The 25869-nt window shown below is 43.5% G+C and overlaps 1 protein-coding gene across 8 annotated transcripts in view; it reads left to right on the top strand.

Annotated features, from left to right (window-relative positions):
* Positions 1–25869, top strand: part of ARVCF (ARVCF delta catenin family member) — a 317630-nt gene that overhangs the window by 121095 nt on the left and 170666 nt on the right. Inside the window, exon 1 of one of the 8 annotated variants that reach the window (XM_087705754.1) lies at positions 4846–5139. The exons of the other annotated variants lie outside the window; for them this stretch is intronic. Within the exon in view, the coding sequence (XP_087561880.1) occupies positions 5119–5139 (21 nt within the window). The 5' untranslated portion in view covers positions 4846–5118. Of the gene's footprint in view, positions 1–4845; positions 5140–25869 lie in introns of those variants that run through there. 8 annotated transcript variants of the gene reach the window in all.

Raw genomic sequence — 25869 nt, 5'->3', positions numbered from 1 at the left:
CCAAAGAGGGCTTAAAATGTTGGCTAATAATTGCTAGAAGAGAGGCATTTTCTTAATGCAATTTGTAGTTGCTGGATTTTCTTATATTTATCAATGTTTATCCCGCAGGACGTTCCCTGATTTAGAGACATTTCTGTGGTAGAGCTGGTGCTTTAAATGATTAATATAATAAATCTTTGATAATGGTCCTTCAGCTATAGAATATCTTCCCCAAATCCAGCTACCCAGAGTACTCATTGTTTTGGGTTTTTTTTTTCCTCTTTGCCGAAGGAGATATTTTTAATTTCCCTTGGCATTGACAATGATGCTATCATCTCTTAATAATATATTTTTAATTTCAACTTATAGGGTGGAGGGGTGGGGAAGTTTTTGGAAAATTAATCAAATGATCTGCTTTGTTTCATTCTCGTGTTTTATTGCCGATGTTTATGTCCTGTGTTCAAGTGAGTTTTGCCCTGTTTTGCAACATTTCTTGCCGCAGTTATTATGATTATTATTTATTATTATTTATTGAATATATATTGCTGCCCATTTGCCTAAGGCAGCTTAAGGAATAGGAAACTAAATTTAAAAGAATAAAAATGAACAAAAAGAATCAAATAGATTAATATAGTACACTATTACAAGAGCCGGGGTGGCACAGTGATTAAGAGTGCAGGACTGCAGGCTACTTCAGCTGACTGCTAGCTGCAGTTCGGCAGTTCAAATCTCACCAGGCTCCAGGTTTACTCAGCCTTCCATCCTTTCGAGGTCGCTAAAATGAGGATTCAGATTGTTGTAGGGCAATAGGCTGACTCTGCAAACCGCTTAGAGAGGGCTGCAAAATGCACTATGAAGTGATATATAAGTCTAAGTGCCATTGCTATAACGAAATCATTATTCTATATTCTATAAGGCAGTGTTTTTCAACCTTGGCAACTTGAAGATGTCTGGACTTCAACTCCCAGAATTCCCCAGCCAGCATTCGCTGGCTGGGGAATTCTGGGAGTTGAAGTCCAGACATCTTCAAGTTGCCAAGGTTGAAAAACACTGCTATAAGGGCTATAAGGTGGCTCAGTGGCTAAGATGCTGAGCTTCTCAATCAGAAAGGTCAGCAGTTCGGCGGTTCGAATCCCTAAGCACCACGTAACGGAGTGAGCTCCCGTTACTTGTCCCAGCTTCTGCCAACCAAGCAGTTCGAACGCACATTAAAAATACAAGTAGAAAAATAAGGACCACCTTTGGTGGGAAGGGAACAGTGTTCTGTGCACCTTTGGCGTTTAGTCATGCCAGCCACATGTGTATGCAGACGTCTTCGGACAGCGCTGGCTCTTCGGCTTTGAAACGGAGATGAGCACCGCCCCCTAGAGTTGGGAACGACTAGCACATATGTGCGAGGGGAACCTTTACCTATATTCTAGTCCATTCCATTTGTCACCTTCTCACAAGCAAAGTCAATGGGGAAACCTGGATTCACTTAACAATCGTGGGATTCCTTTAACTGCTGTCATTCGCTTAACAACCAAAAAGGTCGTAAAATCAACCGTGACTCACTTAACGATCGCCTGGCTTGAAAATGGACATTCTGCTCCCAATGATAGTCATAAGCCGAGGATTATCTATAAGGCTAAAAAGAAAGGCTTGCATCATAGAATCTGAGACAGCCTTCCCTTCCTAAAGCATCGGTCCTTGCAATTGTTATAAGAACTTGCACTAACAGTAATTAAAAGCTTCATAAAATCATTTAAGCAGGCGCGGCTTTTAAAGTTATCGAAAGCATCTAATAGATTCCCTCCGAAGAAGTACCCAGCTAAGGACCTGAATCCAATTTTCTGGACGCGATCCCAGTGCACTATAGAATCCAGGGAACAGAGAAGTTAAAACACCCAGAGCTGGGCATTCTTTTAATACTTTAAAGGTAAAGTTTCCCTTCGCACATATATGCTAGTTGTTCCCGACTCTAGGGGCAGTGCTCATCTCCATTTCAAAGCCGAAGAGCCAGCGCTGTCTGAAGACGTCTTCATGGTCATGTGGCTGGCATGACTAAATGCTGTAGGCTCATGGAACACTGTTACCTTCCCACCAAAGGTGGTTCCTATTTTTCTACTTGCATTTTTAATGCTGGCAGGTTGGCAGAAGCTGAGACAAGAAACAGGAGCTCACTCCATTATGCGGTGCTAGGGATTCAAACCGCCAAACTGCCAACCTTTCTGATCGACAAGCTCGGCGTCTTAGCAACGGAGCCACCATTAATAGAATAGAATAGAATAACAGATTTGGAAGGGACCTGTCTAGTTCAGACAGGAAACCCTACACCACTTCAGACAAATGGCTATCCAACATCTTCTTAAAAACTTCCAGTGTTGGAGCTTTCACAACTTCTGGAGGAAAGTTGTTCCACTTATTAATTGTTCCAACTGTCAAGAAATTTCTCTTTAATTCTAGGTTGCTTCTCTCCTTGATTAGTTTCCACTCATTGCTTCTTGTCTTGCCTTCAGGGGCTTTGGAGAATAGCTTGACTCCCTCTTCTTTGGGGCAACCCCTGAGATATTGAAAAACTGCTATCATGTCTTCCCTAGTCCTTCTTTTCATTAGACTAGACATACCCAGTTCCTGCAACCGTTCTTCAAATGTTTTAGCCTCCAGTCCCCTAATCCTCTTTGTTGCTCTTCTCTGCACTCTTTCTAGAGTCTCCACATCTTTTCTACATTGTGGTGACCAAAACTGGATGCTGTATTCCAAGTGTGGCCTTACCAAGGCCTTATAAAGTGATATTAACACTTGATGTGATCTTGATTCTCTCCCTCTGTTAATGCAGCCTAGAACTGTGTTGACTTTTTTGGCAGCTGCTGCACACAACTGGCTCCTATTTAAATGGTTGTCCACTAGGACTCCAAGATCTCTCTCAATGGTTACTATTATTGAGCAAGGTACCACCTATACTGTACCTGTGTGTTTGATTTTTCTTGCCTAAATGTAGAACTTTACTTTTTTCATCATTTTTCACAATTTTCACCATAATACTTTAGTTTTACTTTTAAAAGTTTTCAGTTGTAGAAAAACTTGAGGAAAAACATAGTTTTTACTTAAAAGCCCCTCAGGACGGGAATCCTTTGTCTCCATCAGTATCTCCTGATATTCAGTCACGATCAGCCATTTGGAAATTATTAGAGAAAGATGGCAGCAAATATTGGGGAATTCTTTTTGCAATGTCAGATGAAGGAGCCAGGTGTAAATACAGCTGACTATTTTAATGCTTAGATGGTGAACTTCTGGAACTTTTGATTTCTCCAATGTTATTGGTGTTATTTGGTCTTGGTGACTTAATGAAATTATATGCATCGGGTGGAGGAGGAGGATAGCAATAGCAATAGCAGTAGACTTATATACCGCTTCATAGGGCTTTCAGCCCTCTCTAAGCGGTTTACAGAGAGTCAGCATATTGCCCCCAACAATCTGGGTCCTCATTTTACCCACCTCGGAAGGATGGAAGGCTGAGTCAACCCTGAGCCGGTGGGATTTGAACCGCTGAACTGCTGATCTAGCAGTAGCCTGCAGTGCTGCATTTAACCACTGCGCCACCTTGGCTCTTGTCCTGTTCATCATCCTGGGTTACTTCCAGAGGAAGATTAGGATATTCCGGATTGATTGATTCGTTGATTACAATTAGCATTTCTCATCCTAATCGGAGCCAGTTTGGTCTAGTGGTTATTACACCAGATTAGAAATTAAGAGTTGGTGAGTCCTAATCCCACTTTAGGCATCAAAACCAGCTGGGTGACTTTGGACCAATCACTAGGCCAGTGTTTCTCAACCTTGGCCACTTGAAGATGTCTGGACTTCAACTCCCAGAATTCCCCAGCCAGCAAATGCTGGCTGGGGAATTCTGGGAGTTGAAGTCCAGACATCTTCAAGTGGCCAAGGTTGAGAAACACTGCACTAGGCAACAGTAAGTTCTAGTCCCACCTTAGTAATGAAAACCGGCTGGATGATTTTTTGGACGAATCACCAGGAGATTCTGAGTTTTAATCCCACTTTAGGTATGAAAGCTGTCTGGGTGACTTCGGGCCAATCACCAGGAGACTGTGAATTCTAGTCCCACTTTAGGCATGAAAGCTGGCGGGATGAATTTGCACCAATCACCAGGCGACAGTGAGTTCTAGTTCCATTTTAGGCGTGAAAGCCAGCTGGGTGAATTTGGGCTAAGTCCCTTTCTCTCTCTCTCTCTCTTCCCAACCTACCTCACAGGGCTGTCGTTGTGGGTTGAAGTAGCAGGAAGGAAGTTGCCTTGGATACATTCAGCACCTTGAGCTAAAAAAAAATCCAAACCATCAAGGCGGTCTAACAAATAAACCGACCTCCCGCCCCCGCTCATGTGCTAAACACGGCCTTCTCTTCCCCACGTGGGGAAAAAAAAGTTTCAGAGCTTGGAAGCTCTCCATTCCCATCCTCAGCTGGTCCTCCCAAGGGTGTTCCTCTCGGGAAAATTAGAAAGAAGAGAGACAGGGGGGGGGGGAATCAGATTTGGTGCTTTTTTCCGCTGTCCTGCCGAGAGATTGCCACAGCTACCTCTGGCTGGCCGGTGTGGGCTGGAGGCTGCCACCAGCTGCGCCTGTCAGTTTGGGGCTGCTCCCCTCCCCTTCGCTCGATCCTCGCATCCTCCTCCTCCTCCGTCCAGTCCGGAAGGCCAAGCCCCCTGGCCTGCAACAATCACACAACGGGGGCCCTCTTCTGGCACGAAACAAGGCAGGGGCAGCCAAAGAAAGGGACCCCCACCCTCCTCCTCCTCCTCCTCTTCTCCTCCTCCTCCCCTACCTTCTCTTCCAACTCCGATTGGTCCTCCCTCCCTCCCTCCTTCCCCGCTACAAACACAGAGAGGCAGGCAGTGAGAAGCTGAGATTGTCAAAGCACTCAGCTTCCCGGGGGCTGTCCCTCCCCTCTCTCCTCCTCTCCTTCCTCTCTCCCCCCCCCAACATTTCTCCCCTAAGACCCTGCCTGCAAACTGAATTCATTGGGGAAGAGGGGGAGGACTTTAAGGGGCAGCGACAGAGGGCTTATTTATTTATTTATTGCCCCCCCCCAAAAACCCAACCCAACCACCACCACCGAAGGATACTCTCCCCTTTCTGGATTGCATCCATGCCTGCCGAACTCAAACAGGTTAGTGGACCAGGAGTGTGGTACCCCGACTCTTTTGGGCGGTTCGATTCTTCTTCTTTTGGAATGCCTGGCACGATTTATTTATTTTTAATGCCCGGTGGGTGATGGGGTGTGAGGGCGGGAAAGGTTGAATGAGGAGGAGAGCGGGTGAATGAGATGCACGCCAGAGAGGAGGGGAAGTTGGAAAAGAAAAAAGAGAGATGGAGAAAGAAAGAAAAAAATTTCCACCCCCTTTTCCCAGAGGGGAGGAGAAAGGGATTCTTAACAGCAGCTTTTCGGGAAGATGGAAGAGATTTTTATGCCTCTTTTTTGTGTGTTTGTGTTAACAGTCGAAACATTGGAAGACACGAGCTGCTTGCTGTTTTCTTTAACCTTTTAGGGCTGCCCAGTTACATTTAGGGTGCTCTTGTTTCGGTGGTTGGAAAGTAAGAATTTCCCTCCAGAGAAGTCAAAATGTCTTTTGCTTTCTTCCGTGGTGTTTGGGTTGTATCTATTGAAAAGAACAGGAAAAAAAAAGGTTGTGGATGGAAGTCATTGCCAAGTTATCTTTAGAGCAGGTGAATGAATGAATGAATGCCTTCATTAAAAAAAAAAAAAGACACGTAAAAATCTGCATTACTATTACGCTTGGATTGGGTGCCTGTTTAAATAGATCCCCGCCTCTTTCCTTTGACTCTCCCTGCAATTTTCAAATCAGTGCTTTGAGAATAAAACACTTGTCGGCAGCCAACTTTTTTTTTCTCGCGCAATAACTCGTATTTAACCGCCATCTCTTGAAGAAACGATGATTTCAGAAGCTCGACGAATTGTCCTGGGTGGAACGTATCAGGCCTGCTGGAATGGTTGATGTGAGGTTTCAACCTTTAATTTTGTGCATTTGGAAGGTGCCTGCATAAGCACACCAGAGCACCTAACCTCCCTGTCCAGCTGCCCCCACTTATTTGCACCCATTTCCCATGTCCTTATTCATGTTTATTCTTATTCCTGATATCTTGTGCACAAGTGACTAAATAAATAAGTAAGTAAGTAAGAGTAAATCAATAAGTAAATAAATCAATAAGTTAATAAATAAATAAATAAATAAATATCCCGAAGGCGAAGGAGGGGAGAAAGTTGCACGCTGATAAATTTGAATCCAGGTTAGTTCGTTGTGTGCATAAAGAGTTTGTCTTGAACACTAGTATGAGAAAATGAGTGATGCATGATATATATATATATATATATATATATATATATATATATATATATATATATATATATATATATATATATATATATATATATATATACACACACACACACACACACACACACACACACACACACACACACACACATACATACATACATACATATATATATATATATATATATATATATATATATATATATATATACACACATACATATATATATACACACACATACATACATACATATATATATAATATTGTTTTCTGAGGTTTTCGCGGGTGTTAGTATGTAGGTCTTTGGTTATTCGGGTTTTCTCCAATTTTACGCGGGAGAAAACCCGAATAACCAAAGACATACATACATACATACATACACATACATACATATACATACACACACACACACACACATATACTAAAAAAATAATCTTGCCAGGCCAGGTGAAACTTGACAGGTTTTTTTAAAAATGTGGAATTGTGGGTTGCATCAATTCAATGCAGACTCTTTCTTTGCATTTTGAATGTATGTCAGCTTTCAAAACAGGATCAAAGGTGGCCTTTTAGATATGTACGAGCATGGAAATACTGCCATGGGGGGTGCAGGAAGACAAGGTAATCCTCAGCCTTGTTGAAGCCTCTCTCGCCTCGTTTGAGGGATAAGGATGCCGCATTATGTTCCTTCCAAAATAAAAGCAATAAATAGCCAGTTTGGAGTGGGTTGCTTTTTTTGAAAAGGGAATGCTAAGTGAGCTTCCTGCTGTTGGACTACAAATATATTTTGAGAAAGCATATTCAATCGGAGGACTTACGGGTTTTTTCCCCCGCAACTGGCCCGTGTTTTCGAAGTCTGCCTTCATTTCTGGTCTTCTGCCTGAAGGAACATCTGGAGATGTGGCTAGAGTTCAGACATCTTTGCGCTTTTGGTGAAAAGTGGGTTGCAAATCCAGGCGCTACCGGTTCGCTCGTGCTCACGCGCGCCTTAGCGACGCTTCTGCGCATACACAAAAGCGTAACAGGGTGGGTGGGCGGAGCCTCCCGCCGACGCCGCTACCGGTTCACCTGAGCCAAACCGGGTTCAATCCATGTTTGCTGCTTGAATCCCAAAACCTGTGCAATGGCCTCTTGCTGTGGATGGAACAGCTAACCCGAAGTTACAGAAGAGAAATTTTATTCTTCGGTTATTTATTTTCCTTCTGCGGAGAGAACACAAATATTCAGTGTCCATGAATTGACAAAAAGAGGGAGGGAGGGAGAGAGAGAGAGAGAGAGAGAGAGAGAGAACTGCCTACACTGGAAGAGGGATTATTGTGTGAAGTGTGTGGGACTCTTCATTTTCCCATAGCTGTTTTATTTGTCAGGGTCCTGTGAAAAAGGATGGAGCGTTAGAACTCCCGTTATTTTTTTTTAAAGGAGTGTCAGGCGTGGAAGAGAAGACAGATGCCTTATGTGCTTCCTGCTCATTCTGCGGAGGGCGCACATGCACACACACATACACACACAAACACACACACACACGAGACTCACTTAATTCGCCTCCTTTTCAACCCCTGAATTCTTCATGTGGCTGCGACTCTTAATGCCTTCCTTTTAAGGGCAGTAAATGGGGGAACCCTGCTTTCCAGTCTGTTAGGAAAATGTACGGGACAACATCAGGGGGCGTCTTAGAAGTGAGAAGAAGGCTTATAAATCACTGCTGTTCATTTTCTTTGAAGATGTTTGGCTTCTCATCCAAGAAGCTTCTTCCGTTCGCGTCTCCATCCAAGAAGCTTCTTCAGAGGTGAAGAAGCTTCTTGGATATAGAAGTGAAATGCCTTCAAAGAAAAACCCGAAAGTCTACTTGCTCTTGAAAAAGCACCTTTGGGACTCCCGTACTACAAAACAGCTCAGTACCCCTTGCAACGGGTACATCGAGGCCCATACTTAGCTTTTCGCTGAGAGCACTTTTATGTTCATGAACCTCTCAGAATGACAGTTCACATCGATATAAACTTTTCCCTGTGAAAACTGACTTGTTTGATTAAGGTCCCTGTGGAATTCATCAATGACTGTAAATTCCTTAGGGGGATTTCTTTTTAATCTAAAAAAAGGAAGGTGATTTTGTGCCTTACGATTTTGATGGTATAGGAAGAAGGGGTTATAGAAAAAAAGAAATTACTGTATAATCAATCTTAGAGTGAGAGAGAGAGAGGTTTGGTTATAATTATACGTAAAGCGGCCAAGAGGAAAATGGGAAGCTATATTTTTACATTACGCTTCGTGTTTTCTGTTCTTCTATTTTCGGTTTTTCTTGCTCACATTTCTTCTTTTCTTTTTCCTTTCACCTTTATGGTATCTTTTCATCTGAAAGTGTGTCCTAATATATATGGTATCTACAATCTTTTAAATTAATTGGCCTGGGTGTTAATGTTACATTTTGCCCATGCTGGGGTGTTCTACATGTTGTGTAAATCATACTTCTGTGTGATATCTATTTTGGTTTCTGCACTTCACCCATTGGAACAGGGGTGTCAAACTCGATTTCTTTGAGTGCCACATCAGGGTTGTGTCCCTTGGGGGACTGGGGGGCGTGGCCAGCTGCATGTCACTCACCGAGGCTCCGTTTTGGGCTGCGACAGCCTCCTGCAACCCTCCTGCCAGTGAAAATTGAGTTTGAGGAGGCCGCATGTTCTGACCTAGGCTTCCTGAGACAATGAAAAGCACATGCTTAGTCCCTAAAGCCCTCTTTTTATTTCAACAGCTGTGAATTATGTTCATTCACAGCTTGTAATGAGTCACAAATAGTTTGTAAAGAGTCCGTCAGAAGTCTGCCAAAGTCTTTCGGGATAAGGCTGATAAGCACCCACCTTTATCTCCCTTGAAATGCTGCCAAAGACCTAATTAGACCCAATTAGCTTTGAAAGGCCACATGAAGCACAGAATCAAAATGGAACTTCATAATTTACACTGACCAGAACAAACAAAGTTGCTTCCTTCAAAGGCTCACGTGCCTTTGCTCCTCCTTTATGTCTTATGGGAGGGGCCAATCATCTCCAAGCCATGCCCCCGAGTCACCCCGTTTGCCTTAACGGTTCTTGCCTTGTGGCAGCTCTGCAAATGCGTACACTAGGAACAGGCTCCCCCTGTTCCTCTTCCTCACTGATGTCCGACTCTGGAGGTTCCGGAGGCAGCACATAACTCCCAGGTGGCCCTTGGCCCCTCTCTGCCTCTGATGCAGAGCTCTCATTCGAGCCTTCCCCAGAATCCAAGCCTGGCCCATGTTCCTCCCCAACCTCCTCACTGTTCAACTCTGCTGCCAGCTCCTTAGGCTGCCGGTGGACCACAACTTCACACATGGCCCACCCAGGTTCTGTTTTCGGCTGTGACGGCCTCCTGCAACCCTCTGCCAGCAAAAATGGAGTTTAGGGTCACTGTGTTCGTCCTCTACTCCCAAGATCCATTTTTGCTGGCAGAGGGTTGCAGGAGGTGATCGCGGCCGAAAACGGAGCCCACCCTGTATGCGACCCTCCCGAGCTCCGTTTTCCCCGGCAGAGGCACCCACAGGCCAGTTCTTCTCTGTCTCCAGGGCATGCCTGCAGGCCATATCAAAACACTCCGCAGGTCAGATCTGGCTCCCCCGGGCCTTGAGTTTGACACCCCGCATTAGAGGAATGTTGGATTTGTTTTCATGGATTTAAAAACACAGCTAACTGGCCCTTTTTCTTAAAAAGAAAAAGTAGCCCCGTTAATGAATAGCATCTCATTTATCATGGTTAACCCTGCACCCGGCCTGCTCCTCATTTCAAGGCTCAAAGCTATTTTGTTCATTGCTAGCTGAGGACTTTTGAGCTCCAGAACAGTAACTCTCCCCTGTTTTCAGACTGCCTGGAACAATTTAATTAAAAAAACCTTATTGAGATGTTAACAAACCCTAATTGCACCCCAGAGACATCCAAGTGATGTCTGAGAAACTGATCTGGGGGGAAACTATGTAACTTGGAGAAAAGGGAGGTCACCAGGAATGAGCTAAGTTTCCTTCTGTGACATGAGCATCTTAAGGAAGGTCTTGGAAGTCAGGTTCCAATAATGGGGAATTTTTGTAGCTCAGGGTTGAAATGAGGAGTCCTTGGTGCTCTCTGAGCTTGATTGTATTCCTGCAGACGTTTCATTACCCAAACTAAGTAACATCATCAGTGATAGAAGGAAGTGAGATTTGTGGAGTGGGTGAGGAGGACTGGGATCCTTGGTGTTTCTGAGCTTTGTTATTTTCTTGCAGACATTTCATGGCTCAAGTAGGGAGTTTCATCAGTGCTAGAAGGGATTGGGTTTGGAGATAGAGAGATAGAAAGATAGAGGGAGAGGGTGGGAGGGAGGGAGAGAGAAAGAGAGAGAGAGAGAGAGAGGAGGAGGAGGACTGTGAGGTCCTTGGTGTTCTCTGAGCTGGGTTGTATTCTTGCAGACATTTCATGACCCAAACTAGGTAACATCATCAGTGCTAGAAGGAGTTATGTTTGCAGAGTGGAGGAGAAGTGGAGGAAGAGGAGGATTATGGGTTCTTGGTGCTCTCTAAACTTGGCTGTTTTCTTGCAGACGTTTTATGATCTAACTAGGTAACATCATTGGTGGTAGACAGCAAACTACACAACATCACTAACACTGATGATGTTACTTAGTTGGGTTAATGAAATGTCTGCAAGCAAATGACCAAACTCAGAGAGCACCAAGGACCCCCACAGTTTTACAGAGTCAGCCTCTTGCCCCCAACAATCTGGGTCTTCAGAAGGACGGAAGTCAACTTGAGCCAGTCAGGATTGAACTGCTGGCAATGGGCAGTGAGTTAGCCTGCCATACTGAATTCTAACCACTGTAGATCTTGGAATAGGAGGGAGGGAATAAAGGAGGGAGGGAAGGAATGAAGGGAGGAAGGGCAATAGCATTTAGACTTATATACCGTTTCACAGTGCTTTACAGCCCTCTCTAAGCGATTTACAGAGTCGGCCTCTTGCCCCCAACAATCTCGGTCCTCATTTTATTGACCTCTGAAGGATGGAAGTTTGAGTCAACCTTAAGCCAGTCAGGATCAAACTGCTGGCAGGGGACAGAGGAAAGAAGGGAGGAAGAACAAAGCAATAGGAATAGCACTTATACACCGCTTAGTGTTTTTACAGCCCTCTCTAAGCGGTTTGCAGAGTCAGCCTCTTGCCCGCAACAATCTGGGTCCTCATTTTATTGACCTCTGAAGGATGGAAGGCTGAGTCAACCTTGAACTGGTCAGGATCGAACTCCTGGCTGTGGGCAGAGTCAGCCTGCAATACTGCATTCTAACCACTGCGGTATCACTCTTCTTCAACAAAGAATCACCGCTTTATAAACGATTTTGTTTTTTAAAAAATGGAAATGCATAATAAGGGTTGGGAAAAACATGGGCTTTTGAAATCCATTCGGAGCTCAAACACCTCCACCTCAAGGACAACCCAAACCGAGAAGGGTTTATTAGCGTTTGTAATTAATCCATTTCTCCTTGAAAAGGAAGGAAGGAATTAAAAAAAAATCTACACCTGGGGTAAGGAGAGAAGCGGTTTCACTGAATTATATGTGGCTTTGAAAGCTGACGTCCTCATACCAGCCTCCATCTCTCTGCTAGTGGAGTGTGGAATTTAAATTGTTTTTGCAACAATTGAGACGAGAATCTGTTGTGTAGCCCATGAAGAAGGTTTTCTATTTGGTTTCCTTTCTTCGCCTTTTGTGTACATTGATGTCTGCAGTAGGCTTTGAAACTCAATCTAGTGAGAAGTGGAGATTCTGTGCCAGTCCTCTCTCTCACACCTTCGCCAGGTGTTCTTCCGATTACGCAATGACCTCACTGCTCTTTCTTAAGACAATCTAATTTTTGTGATCCCATTTTCCTTTCAGTTTTGGCTCCACAGCTACAACAAGAATTGAGCCCAGCATTTCCGTGGCTCAGAAACAAATTTGTTCAATGGGCTTTGCTCCATTCTTGTTCTTGCCATGGTTGTTAAGTGTTCTGTGCGCCTTCGGTGTTGAGTCATGCCGGCCACATGACCACGGAGATGTCTTTGTACAGCGCTGGCTGTTCGGTTTTGAAATGGAGATGAACACCACCCCCTAGAGTCGGGAACGACTAGCACATATGTGCGAGGGAAATGTTTACCTTTACCTTAAGTTGACTTTAGGACGGTGCAAGCGTCATGCCAGTTGATTTCATTGGGCAACCGTGACGGTTCTTTAGGCTGGACAGAAAACTACTCTCTCTGTCAGCTTTTGGGAATAAAAACTGCCATATATCAAGCTTTTAAAAGAAACTGCCCATTCATAAAACAAATCCATTTGGAAGATGGCAGGCAGCTCTTTTTTTAAACAGACAGCTGAAAGCATCCACGTAATAAAACCGCCTATAAAAACCTGGATTGTAGATGAAATAGAAGCCCCAATTCTCCACTACTGATCCATGCCAGGAAGCTGCTCCTGCGGCTTCTTACAACACAACAAGAGATGCATCCTGGCTTGTGATGCCAGAGATGTAACCTTAACAAGTGGCACCAAAATGCTTTAAAGTCAAACTATTCACTAAGGCTGCATTACTATTACTATTAATCTTCTCATCGTTCCTATCACCCATCTCCTCCCACTTATGACTGCAGGACTGTAACTTTGTTGCTTGTATCCTTACGATTTATATTGATTGTTTCCTAGTATGATTTGATTGCTTACTTGTACCCTATGACTATCATTAAGTGTTGTACTTTATGATTCGTGACATATCTTTCCTTTTATGTACACTGAGAGCATCTGCACCAAAGACAAATTCCTTGTGTGTCCCAATTACACTTGACCAATAAATTATTCTATTCTATTCTATTCCATTCCATTCTATTCTAATCTATTCTATTCTTTTATATTTCTATTCTATTCCTTCATATTTTACTCTACTCTACTCTACTCTACCCTATTCTATTCTATTCTACCCTACCCTACCCTACTCTACACCAAAGACAAATTCCTTGTGAGTCCAATCACACTTGACCAATAAAGAATTCTATTCTATTCTATTCTATTCTATTCTATTCTATTCTACTCTACTCTACTCTACTCTACTCTACTCTACCCTACCCTACCCTACCCTACCCTACCCTACCCTACCCTACTCTACTCTTGGCAGTTCTGGGATTTCACCAGAAGCCAAAAGAAAGACAATGCTATTTCCCAGGCATTATCTTTCAGGCTTTAAGAGCGTTAAGCCAAAGTGAAGAGCTTCTTCCTGCCTTAAGGCCCTGTACGTGTGAAGGGAAATCTTTGGGAGATTTGAAACATCTCCATTCTCTTGAATTGGCCTCTTACCTTCTTAGCTTGTGCCTGTTTCCTTTCGACTTGATAATATTCAACAAGGCTGACATTCAGCCAAGGAAAGGCATTGCCAGGGAGTCGGTTATCAGCTTCTAAGCATCCTTTGTGTGTTTGCGGTGTATATATGTATGTGTGTGTGTTTTGTGTGCTCCCTTTTCTCTTTCCACACCACCGGTAAATCACTCTTTTTCAAAAAGAAAAGGGCCTCTGTTTTTCTCCCAGGATTTCAAGACAGCCCAAAAGCTTTGATGAAGCACTGGGATTTAGCACAGGAGGCCACCTCTCCCTTTATCAGCGCTGACCCCCACAACGCCCCAGTGAAGTAGGCGAGATAGATGCCAAGGGAGGGAAGAAGGGGCCTTAAATTAGGGAAGACGTAGACCTGGCTGCCCATCCGGAGGCCTCCAAAGGGGAAATGCTCTGAGAAGGATCAATAAATCTGGAGCCACAGCTGGCACAAAGTCATGCTGTGAAAATGCTCCGCTGTGCCTTCCTATTGGTGCCTAAGCCATTGTTTCTGACAAAGGTGGAGAAGCCTCTGGACTTTTCAAATGGAAAAGGGAAGATCTTTCGAGTGAGAGACTCGCCAAAATTGTAGCGCCTGGCCTAAAATAGACATATAACACAATGAAGAAGAAGAAAAACCAAACAAATAATTTCAGCCCCTCCCTTAGGAGAAGTGGGGGATTCCCAACTCCCATCTCCTGTGTTAGGCAGCTCGGTCTATTTTGTATGGTAGTCTCATTTCCTGTGGTCTCTGCCCCAGTGTTAAATGCTGCTCTCCGAAGGTTGCTTAACTCATCTGTAGCTGAAGGAATAGGCAGGCACAGCGGTGGATGTTTTTCTTGCAACAGCATGGAATGTTTTTCCTATTGTCTTCCCCTGTTTCCTGCACACTTGCGTTGTCTGTAGATAGATAGATAGATAGATAGATAGATAGATAGATAGATAGATAGATAGATAGATAGATAGATAGATAGATAGATAGATAGATAGATGATAGGGAGATAGATAGAAGATGAATGGATGGATGGATAGATGATAGATGTATAGCTAGATAAATGATAGATAGATAGATGATATAGATGATAGATAGATGATATAGATGATAGATAGATGATAGATAGATGACAGATAGATAGATTATAGATAGATAGATAGATAGATAGATAGATAGATAGATAGATAGATAGATAGATAGATAGATAGATATAGAGAGAAGATGTATGGATGGATGGATAGATAGGTGGATAGATAGATGATAGATAGATAGATAGATAGATAGATAGATAGATAGATAGATAGATAGATAGATGATAGATGACAGAAAGATAGATGATATAGATGATAGTTGATGGATGGATGGATGGATGGATGGATGGATAGATAGATAGATAGATAGATAGATAGATAGATAGATAGATCTAGATAGATGGATGGATGGATAGATGATAGATGGATAGATAGATAGATAGATAGATAGATAGATAGATCTAGATAGATGGATGGATGGATAGATGATAGATGGATAGATAGATAGATAGATAGATAGATGATATAGATGATAGATAGATAGATGATATAGATGATAGATAGATGGATAGATGATATAGATGATAGTTGATAGATGGATGGATAGATAGATAGATAGATAGATAGATAGATAGATAGATAGATCTAGATAGATGGATGGATGGATAGATGGATAGATGATAGATAGATAGATAGATAGATAGATAGATAGATAGATAGATGATATAGATGATAGATAGATAGATGATATAGATGATAGATAGGATAGATAGATGATAGATAGATGACAGATAGATAGATGATAGATAGATGATAGATAGATAGATAGATAGATAGATAGATAGATAGATAGATAGATAGATAGATAGGGAGATAGAAGATGGATGGATGGATAGATGATAGAGAGATAGATAGAGAGATAGAGAGATAGGGAGATAGATAGAAGATGGATGGATAGAAAGATGATAGAAAGATGATATAGATGATGGATAGATAGATGATATAAATGATAGATGACAGATACATAGATGATAGATAGATAGATAGATAGATAGATAGATAGATAGATAGATAGATACATACATACATAGATAGATAGATAGATAGATATGGAGATAGATGTCAGGGTATCAAATAGCATCCTCAAATAAATCACAATCTAAGGCTAGAAATTGCTCAAAGTTCTAATTTATTAAGAGAGCCATGTCGGCACATCTGGGAAAACCCGAATCTGAAAGCTTCCAGGTGTTTCCCACCCAGTTGAAAGTTCAAGACCCTGCCCCAGCACCCACATGCCCATCACATGGTCCAATCGGTCATTGTCCGGAGAAAGATCTCTCCCAGTCATGCCACTGAAGGGACAGGGGCAATTTGACCTTGACTCACTTAGAAAGAATGTTGTTTTGACTGCATGCCTCCCATATTCCATATAATCCCCCACTCCCAGTTTCCCACAGTAGAATATGTGGCAGGCTTGAGGTCCACTGTAAAAGATGGCTTCCAAGCCTTACAACAGATATGGATGGATGGATGGATGGACCAATGGACAGAGAGAGGGGGGAGGAGATGGATGGATGGACGGACAGATGCAAACTAATGGACAGGGCAAACAGATTAGGATGGATGGATGGAGACAGAAAGAGACATTGATGGTGACAGAGACAGACAGACAGATATGAGGTGGATGGATGGATGGATGGATGGATGGATGGATGGATGGATAGATAGATAGATAGATAGATAGATAGATAGATAGATAGATAGATAGACAGATAGATATGGAGATAGATGGGGATGGATGGATGGATGGATGGTTATATAAAGAGATGCATCTTGATTTAGGAAAAATAATAAAAATTGTTGAGTCAACTCTGGATGGCTTCATAGATAACTCCATCCAATTGCTTAGAAGGTTAAAAATGGCTTGTCATTTGCTTTCTTCAGAACCCACACTATTGTGCTTAAAATACAGTATTATTTTACTGAATGTGAAACCTACTGTGTACATTATATTATTGCAGGTAGGGGAAAGTCATATCTACTTGACTTTCTCTGTGCTTTGAAGAACGCCCTTTTGGGTCATTTTCAAGCCATTTTTCAGGCCGTTTTTGGGCCAAAATCAGGGGTGGGTTCCTGCCAGTTCTAACCTCTTCTATAGAAGAGGTTCCACAAATCTACTGTGCCATTTAGAACCGGTCCAAGCTCCCTCCCCCCGCCCATCTGCACATCATCAAGATGAAGAGCGAGGGGAGGAATTCTGGGAGTTGAAGTCCACAAGTCTTAAAGCTGTCAAGTTTGAACACCCTTGGGTTTTTTTTTCTAAAGGGTTAGGGGTGCAAGGGTCTTGTAACTTGACAGCTTTAAGACTTGTGTGCTTCAATGCCAGAGTTCCTGAGCCAACATGACTGGAGGAGGAATTCTGGGAGTTGAAGTCCACAAGTCTTAAAGCTGTCAAGTTTGAACACCCCTGGGGTTTTTTTCTAAAGGGTTAGGGGTGCAAGGGTCTTGTAACTTGACAGCTTTAAGACTTGCACACTTCAATGCCAGAGTTCCTGAGCCAACATGACTGGAGGAGGAATTCTGGGAGTTGAAGTCCACAAGTCTTAAAGCTGTCAAGTTTGAACACCCCTGGGGTTTTTTTCTAAAGGGTTAGGGGTGCAAGGGTCTTGTAACTTGACAGCTTTAAGACTTGCACACTTCAATGCCAGAGTTCCTGAGCCAACATTTTTGTTGCTAAGCAAAAGCGTTGTTAAGTAAGTTTCACCACATTTTACAAGTTGGCCACGCCCACCCAATCACATGACTGGCAAGCCACTCCCACCCCAGTCACATGGCCGGCAAGCCACTCCCACAAAACAGGCCACACCTACAGAAGAGGTTCTAAAAAATTTTGAAACCCACCACTGGCCAAAATGGTCTGAAAACCCACCAGCTGGCGACGGCGTGCATGCCCACAGAGACGGCTCTGCATGCCATCTCTGGCACACATACCATAGGTTTGCCATCACGGGTATAGGTTGCCTATTAGCGAAAGGGTCGTCAGAAAGCCCACTCCACAGTTCCAAAGAACTAGGCTCACGACAGGGTCAAATGTAGGGTTTCTTTTGGGGACCATCACGAAGACATTCATGCCACCCCAGGGGCCTTCAAGTAGCCGAGCGACATGACGCCAATCAATATTTGGGGGTGGTGTTGTGTTGACAAGACCACTCCGTCAAACTGGAGTGGTCTTTTCTGTTTTGTTAGTGGGAACTCCTCTCCCAGCCATCATCCTGTTTTCCACCCATCAGTGCCAGCCCAGACTCTCTCCCAGGGCGTCGTGATGTCAAAACGGATTCTTAAATGCTCCTCGGAGCCATGGTTGACTCCAAGGCAAAGCAATCACATCTCATTTCTAGCGAACTCCGTTTATTCCCACCCGTTATTTCTTGAAGGGAAAGAGGGGGGTGGGTGGAATTGGAAATTAAATCGAAAGGACAGAGAGAATCCATCAGACATCGTTTTGTTGTTGTTGTTTGGATTCTCCTTCCGTTCTCTAAAAAAAAGACGCCACGGCTAAATAGAGACAAGAAAGCAGTACGGATGGAGGAGAAAACGAGAGGTGACATTTTCAAGCTTTCCCCTCTTTATGGGGAGATTAAAAGGAGGCAGAAGGGAAGGCGGTTTGGGTTATTTATGAAGTGTCAAGGATGACCTTCACATCTGGAATGCCAGCACTCGGGGCTGGCAGTCCCGCTACTATAATGGCCATAAACATTATTTAGAGACATTCGCTGCCTTGCTAAAAAACGGGAGGGGAATGCTTTACATCTGCCTGTATCGGTATCTCGTCAGACAGCATAATGCCTTTATAGTTTAGGGCCCCAAATGTCTCTTGCCATTTGGCCGTGATGGCGAACCTATAGCTCGTGCGCCGGAAGTGACACGCAGAGCCATCTCTCCGGGTGCGCGAGCCGTCACCCGTTGCTCTTCCGAATTCCGCCGCGCCAGCCAGCTAGTCTTCACACACATGTGTGACAGTGGTGGGTTTCCAGTTTTTTTTTACTATCAGTTCACTCGTGCATGTGCAGAAGCGTCCGGGCAGGTGGGCGGAGCCTCCCACCACTGCCCAATCCAGGCTGAACCACCAGAAACCCACTTGTGGCGTGGGAGTGCGGTAAAGCGGAATAGCAGCCGTCTAGTGCGCAAGCGCATGCCAGGAAGATGATCTTCTGGTTTCCGGCATTCAAATGCACACCAGCCACCTGGTCTTCTGGTTTTTGATGCGCATGTGAAGACCAGGTAGCTGGTGCGCATTTGCATGCCGGAAACCAGAAGATCATGTTCCTGGCCTGCGCTTGCGCACTGGACGGCTGCTCTTCCGCTTTACGGCATGTGCACATATGCGCGCAGTCCCAGTTTGGCACTGTTAGCTGAAAAGGTTCGCCATCACTTTTCTGTGGGATATAAGAAATGTGCGCCATGCTCTTAGCTCAACCTGTTTCCTGGCTTGTAAGCTCAAATGAGGTCTTCTTTTATTTAAAATAGTTTATTTATATACTTTCACATTGCGTACAAAAGTGCTTACTGAGCAGCATATTGTCTGGCTCAATTTATTTATATACAATAATACTTTTCCCACTCCTGATTTCTATATTATCCAGCCATTTATAAGACAAGTCCTATGTTCCAAAATGCTCTGCATCTTCTTTTTCTTTTAGTGTCAATCTCTCCATTTCTGTGCAATCTATAATTCTTTTAATTACCTCATCCTCTGTAGGTGTTTCCTAATTTTTCCAATACTGTGCACATACAGTTCTTGCTGCTGTCAAGACATGTAATGTTAAGTATAAGTCCCCTTTATCATACTTTTCAGGTATTATGCCTGACAAAAATATTTCTGGCTTATATATCTATATGTTGTTTTAACATCAAATGAGTTCTTCTGAGCGATCAGACAGAGAGATAATTAATAAAAGAGAACATTTGCAGCTTAGGGTTGAAATGAGGGGTCCCTAGTGCCCTCTGAGCTTGCTAGTTTTCTTGCAGGCGTTTCATCACCCAACTAGGTAACAACATCAGTGCTAGAAGGGGTTTACGGAGAGGAGGAGGAAGAGGACTGTGGGATCCTTGGTGCTCTCTGAGCTTGCTAGTTTTCTTGCAGGCATTTCATCACCCAACTAGGTAACAACATCAGTGCTAGAAGGGGTTTATGGAGAGGAGGAGGTGGGATCCTTGGTGCTCTCTGAGCTTGCTAGTTTTCTTGCAGGCGTTTCATGACCCAACTAGGTAACATAATCAGTGCTAGAAGGGGTTTACGGAGAGGAGGAGGAGGAGGAAGATGACTGTGGGATCCTTGGTGCTCTCTGAGCTTGCTTGTTTTCTTGCAGATGTTTCATGACCTAACTAGGTGACACCACCGCCCAGCCATCAATTTTAGTTTTAGTTTGAACTCTCTCTAAACAAGTGGTTATAATTTGAGGACTGCCTGTGAGCGATAAATCCGGTTAACTGGAACATAAACTCTGGTCTTGATTCTCTGTGCCTGACATTGTGGGATGCTGAATGTCTGAATCTTTGGACTGGTCTACGGAAGTTGTTCCTGAGGTCCACTAATCCCGGATTTAAAAGCAAGTTCTCAAAATCAGGATAGGAAAAAAGCAAGAGAGAAGCGTGTCCGTGAGACAGACAGACACACGCACACACACAAACACACAAAGCAATTAATTTTTTCCTTCGTCTTCTTTTCTGCTTGGGCCAACCTCCGCAGGTCGCTCTTCACAGAGTCAGAAGGACTTTGTTTACTCCAGATCTAGCCAAGTGTTATGCTCCCGTTCTTCGCTGGGATTATAAGCATTTGTTTCTTCGTCACCATGCAAGCATCTCCTGGGGGACCATCGTTACATCCTTGGGAGTCGCCCAACCAACTCGTGGCAATGTAGCCCGATGCATATTTCATCGTTAAGCAGGAAATTATGCTAAGTAATCTCTCAACGCATGCATAATTTTGAGCTCTGCAGGGCCTTGGCTGGATTCAGAAATCTTCTACTAAGCCACTTCAAAGTATTACCGTTGGTCTTTGATCTATTTCGATTCCATCGGAGAAACCCATTCATCCTGGCCTTATTTAGATTTCTCTTTACCAGGTCGTCCTCGACTTACAACCACAAGGGAGCCCCAGAATTTCTGTTGCTAAGTGAGGCAGAAGCTCCCAGCCTTTTCTCCTCCATAGACCCCGCCCCCCCTTTAAATACCTTTTTGTGCCCTTTTTGCACCCCCAAGACTTCACTCAAGATTTCAATCATAACATTTCTTCAAGTCTTCGCTGACCCCCTCTGTGACGACATTGTGCCCCCCACCCCAGGGTCCACAAGGTGAGAACCACTGAAGCGAGACATTTGTTAAGTGAGCTTTGCTCCATTTTAATGGCCTTTTTGCCACGGTTGTTAAATGAATCACTGCCATGGTTAAGTTAGTCCCGTGGTTTTGTGTGTGCATGTGTGTGTGTGTGTGTGTGTGTGTGTGTATCTAGCTGGATATCCATGCTTCACTACAAAACTATGTGATGGGGCTTGATACTTAAAGCTTGAAACCTAATGTAGAATGTGTAACTCCTTAGCATCAGAGCATGTTAATATAAGGCAACTGGCAGTTGGAACAGAGTTCTTTTCAGGTGGGGAGGGGGAGAAGAATGTCTAAACTCCCAGCCTGCAGGCCAGATGAGTCACGTGCTGGCCACACCCATGCCCAGCCTAGCGAAGGGGCAGCATCAGAGGGGGCAGCATCAGAGCGTGTTAATATAAGGCAACTGGCAGTTGGAACAGAGTTCCTTTCAGGTGGGAAGTAGAATGTCTAACTCCCTAGAATCAGAGCATGTTAATTTAATAGTGTATAAGAAATACTACTGATGTGATGGTTATTTCAAAAAATCTTTTCTTAGTGAGCATCTAGAAGCCAAGAGGACCCTATGTGCCAAATTTCAATTTGGAGACTTTATGATTCTGGACATTTTGTGATGAGTGAGTGGTATTTGCCTTATATATATATATATATACACACACACACACACACACACACACACACACACACACACACACACACACACACACACTTTTTATCCAGCTGAATTAAAACCCCCACATAACATAGAAAGGAGAAAAAAACTTGGATACGGAGCCAACACCAGTGTTAAAAAACAAAATTGCCAATAAAACGAAAATTCTCTCCTCCTTATCGTTCACAGTTTTCTTCTGAACAGAAGCCAAGCTTATACTAAATTAAGCCCCTCCAAAATCAGACGGTTGTCCAAACCCTTCCAGAAAAAGAAAACAGAATTTTTTTTTAAAAAAATCCAACATCTGTCTAATACCACGAAATAGTTGGGAGGGAAAAAAAGACTAATTCCTGCTGTGGCTTGTGTCTGTGATAATTTAAACAGCGAGAGCAGTTTCTCTATCTTGCTGTTCAAGGAATTTGGCAGACGGATATTGGAACAACGTGTTTCGTCCCCCCGTTTTATCCAATGCTTCTTGGGAGGGTTTTTTTTTTAAAAAAAATCAGACATCCACTATCAAAAAAATGGGGGTAAGAATGTAATTTATTTAGTTCTGGTTCCCTTTTCTGTGCGGCCAATATTTTGTGGCTGGGGTTTTTGTATGAATTTAGCTAATTGTAGTTTATTGAACAGCCGTAGTTAACTTAGTAAGTCAATATGTGCGACAGCCTGTGGTAGGCGGAGAATTAATTCTTTGCACCCGTGTGTCTTTCACAAGGAAAACAGATGTTCTGCTTTTCAAGGGTTGGGATTTCTTGAATTCACTGAGAACCGTCAATGCATCGACCCCTTTCTAGGAGATCCACATTTCGCGATCTTAAGTCGATATTCTGATTCAGAAATTCTCTTAATTGGCATATAAGATTGTAAACAATTACCAGCTGCTGAGTTATCCGTGTAATATTACTCAATCAACTTGCTGTAGCTCCATTCATAATCAATTGCTTCCCTTACATAGAAGTCAGGGTTTTTTGTTTTTTTTTGCCCTTCCAGATAACAGAATAACAAAGTTGGAAGAGACCTTGGAGGTCTCTTCTACATGCTTGAGCAGGAGACCCTATACCATCCCTTCTTAAAAAACCTTCCACTCCTGACTTACTGTCAGGAAATTTCTCCTTAATTCTAGGTTGCTTCTTTCCTTGATTTCTTTCTATACGTTGTCCTGCCTTCAGGTGCTTTGGAGAATAGACTGACACACACACACCCTCTTCTTTGTGGCAGCCCCTCAGATATTGAGAGACTGTTACCATGTCACCCCTAATCCTTCTTTTCAGTAGACTAGACATAGGAAATCCCTGCAACCGTTCTGTATGTTTTTAGCCTCCAGTCCTCTAATTTTTGTTACTCTCTCCTCATCTAACAGACTAACAGAGCTGGAAGGTGCCTTGGACCTCTAGCAGGGCACCTCCTGCTCAAGCAGGAGACCCTATACCATCTCTTCTTAAAAACCTCCAGTGATGGAGATCAGTGGTGGGCTTCCTTTTTTTTTTTACTACCAGTTCGATGGTTTTTCCACTGGTTGATTGTTCTTACTGTCAGGAAATTTCTCTTTAGTTCTAGGTTGCTCTTCTCCTTGATTAGTTTCCACCCATTGCTTCTTGTCCTGCTTTCAAGGGCTTTGGATAACCGCCTGACCCCCCCTCTTCTTTGTGGCAACCCTCAAATATTGGAACACTGCTAAGACGTCACCCCTAGTCCTTCTTTTCATTAAATCAGACATACCCAGTTCCTGCCACCATTCTTCTTCCATGACACCCCTCTCAAATTTTGGATTGGATATTGGAAATATTAAATGATTGTCTATATTATTTTAAGGATTTACAAAATACAGAATGAGTTGGAAGGGACCTTGGAGGTCTTCTTGTCCAAACCCCTGCTCAAGCAGGAGATCCTCTACCATTTCAGACAAGTGGATGTTCAGTCTCCTCTTGAAAACCTCCAGTAATGGGGCACCCACAATGTCTGGAGGCAACCCGTCCCACTGATTAATTGTTCTCACTGCCAGGAAATTTCCTCTTAAGTAGTTCTAGGTTGGATCTCCTGTTGATAAGTTTGGGAAGCATCAGACCAACCTTCCACAGTTCCAGGTTGCGATGGTTTGACAACATTGTTGTTAGTTGCGAAGTCGTGTTCAACCCATCATGACCTCATGGACAATGTTCCTCCAGGCCTTCACATCCTCTACCAACCTCTGGAGTCCATTTAAGCTTGTGCCTGCTGCTTTGGTGACTCCATCCTGCCACCTCCTTCTCTGCCACCCCGTTCTTCTTTTGCCCTCAATCGTTCCCAGCATTAGGCTCTTCTCCAGGGAGTCCTTCCTTCTCATTAGGTGACCAAAGTGTTTAGTTTCATCTTCAGGATCCGGCCTTCTAAAGAGCAGTCAAGGTTGATCTCCTCTAGGACTGGCCGGTTGGATGGCCTTGCAGTCCAAGGGACTCGCAGGAGTCTTCTCCAGCACCAGAGTTCAAAGGCCTCCATTCTTTGGCACTCAGCCTTCCTTATGGTCCCACTTTCACAGCCATCCATTGCAACTGGGAAAACCACAGCCTTGACTAGATGCCCTTTTGTTGGCAGGGTGTTGTCTCTGCTTTTTAGGGGCAAGTGTCTTTTAATTTCTTGGCTGCAGTCCCCATCTGCGGTGATCTTGGAGCCCAGGAAAATGAAATCTGTCACTACGTCAATTTCTTCCCCATCTATTTGCCAGGAATTGAGAGGGCCGGAGAACATTGAGAACATTGTCGAATTGCAATAGCATGAAAGCAATGTTGGTTTGGGGGTGAACAGATTTGATAGAAAGATGTCCACATAAAAGCATAATACCCCTTGAGTAGTAAATCCTACATCAAAAACGAGGTGGCTAAGATTTTGAGGCTGGGAGTGATTGCAGCAAATACATGTTTATCTTGGTTGTGTTGGCTCATGTTGGATCTCGATTCATAACCACCTTGAAACCTTATCCTGTTGGGAGAAAATCCCAATCAACCGAGCCGAACAGACTTTTGTACAAGTTGGCTTTTTAGTTTGCTATCTCTAGGAGTGGGTTTCGTCTATCTTTCTTTTTCACCCTTTGATCTTCAATTTTTTTTTAAAAAAAAATCCATTTCTCTGTCCGCTTTCAGATTGAAGTAAAGAACTGGAACCTTTCCACCCGATCTTTATCTAGCAAGCTTCAATGGAGCCACTCAATAATTTCAGATTACAACTTCATAGGTAGTAGTGGATAAGCACAGAGCTACTAAACGTAGGATAGTGCATGTAAGCACAGGGCTTTATTTCAGAAGAGAGGAATAACCATTTTCGAATCAAGATGAAGAGGGGGGGAAAGAGCATTTGGGACGGTGCATATTCTTGGCCTCTTGCCTTGTGACTTACAGAATAACAAAGTTGGAAGTGACCTTGGTGGTCTTCTAATCCAGTGTTTCTCAACCTTGGCAACTTGAAGATGTCTGGACTTCAATTCCCAGAATTCCCCAGCCAGCATTCGCTGGCTGGGGAATTCTGGGAGTTGAAGTCCAGACATCTTCGAGTTGCCAAGGTTGAGAAACACTGTTCTAATCCAACACTCTGCCCAAGCAGGAGACCCAAGACCATTCTGGACAAATGGCTATCCAGTTCCTTCTTGAAAGCCTGCAGTGACGGAGTAGCCACAAACTCTGGAGGCAACTTCTGTTCCACTGATCGATTGTTCTCAGAGTCAGGAAATTTCTCCTTGGTTCTAGGTTGCTTCTCTCCTTAGTTTCCATCCACTGCTTCTTGCTCTGCCTGTAGGTGCTTTAGAGAATAGGTTGATACCCTCTTCTTTGTGGCAGATCCATAGTGTCTTCGTTTCTTATTTGAATAGAATAGAATAAAGCCAGAAAGCTCAAACTGCCCAAAGAGCTGCTGATTCTGTTCTACAGAGGAATGATTGAGTCTGTCATCTGCACCTCCATAACTGTCTGGTTTGGCTCTGCAACCCAACAAGGCAGACAGAGACTTCAGAGGATAATTAGAACTGCAGAAAAAAACAATGGCTGCCAACCTGCCTTCCATTGAGGACCTGCACACTGCACGAGTCAAAAAGAGGGCTGTGAAAATATCTACAGACCCCTCGCATCCTGGATATAAATTGTTTCAACTTCTACCCTTTAA

Source organism: Thamnophis sirtalis, unplaced genomic scaffold (assembly GCF_051295495.1).
Source record: "Thamnophis sirtalis isolate CommonGarterSnake01/CBP01778 unplaced genomic scaffold, rThaSir2_p1.2 scaffold_2, whole genome shotgun sequence".
Classification (NCBI taxonomy): domain Eukaryota; kingdom Metazoa; phylum Chordata; class Lepidosauria; order Squamata; family Natricidae; genus Thamnophis; species Thamnophis sirtalis.
The sequence above is the reverse complement of the archived record's forward strand: the minus strand, read 5'-3'. Positions and strand labels throughout refer to the sequence as shown.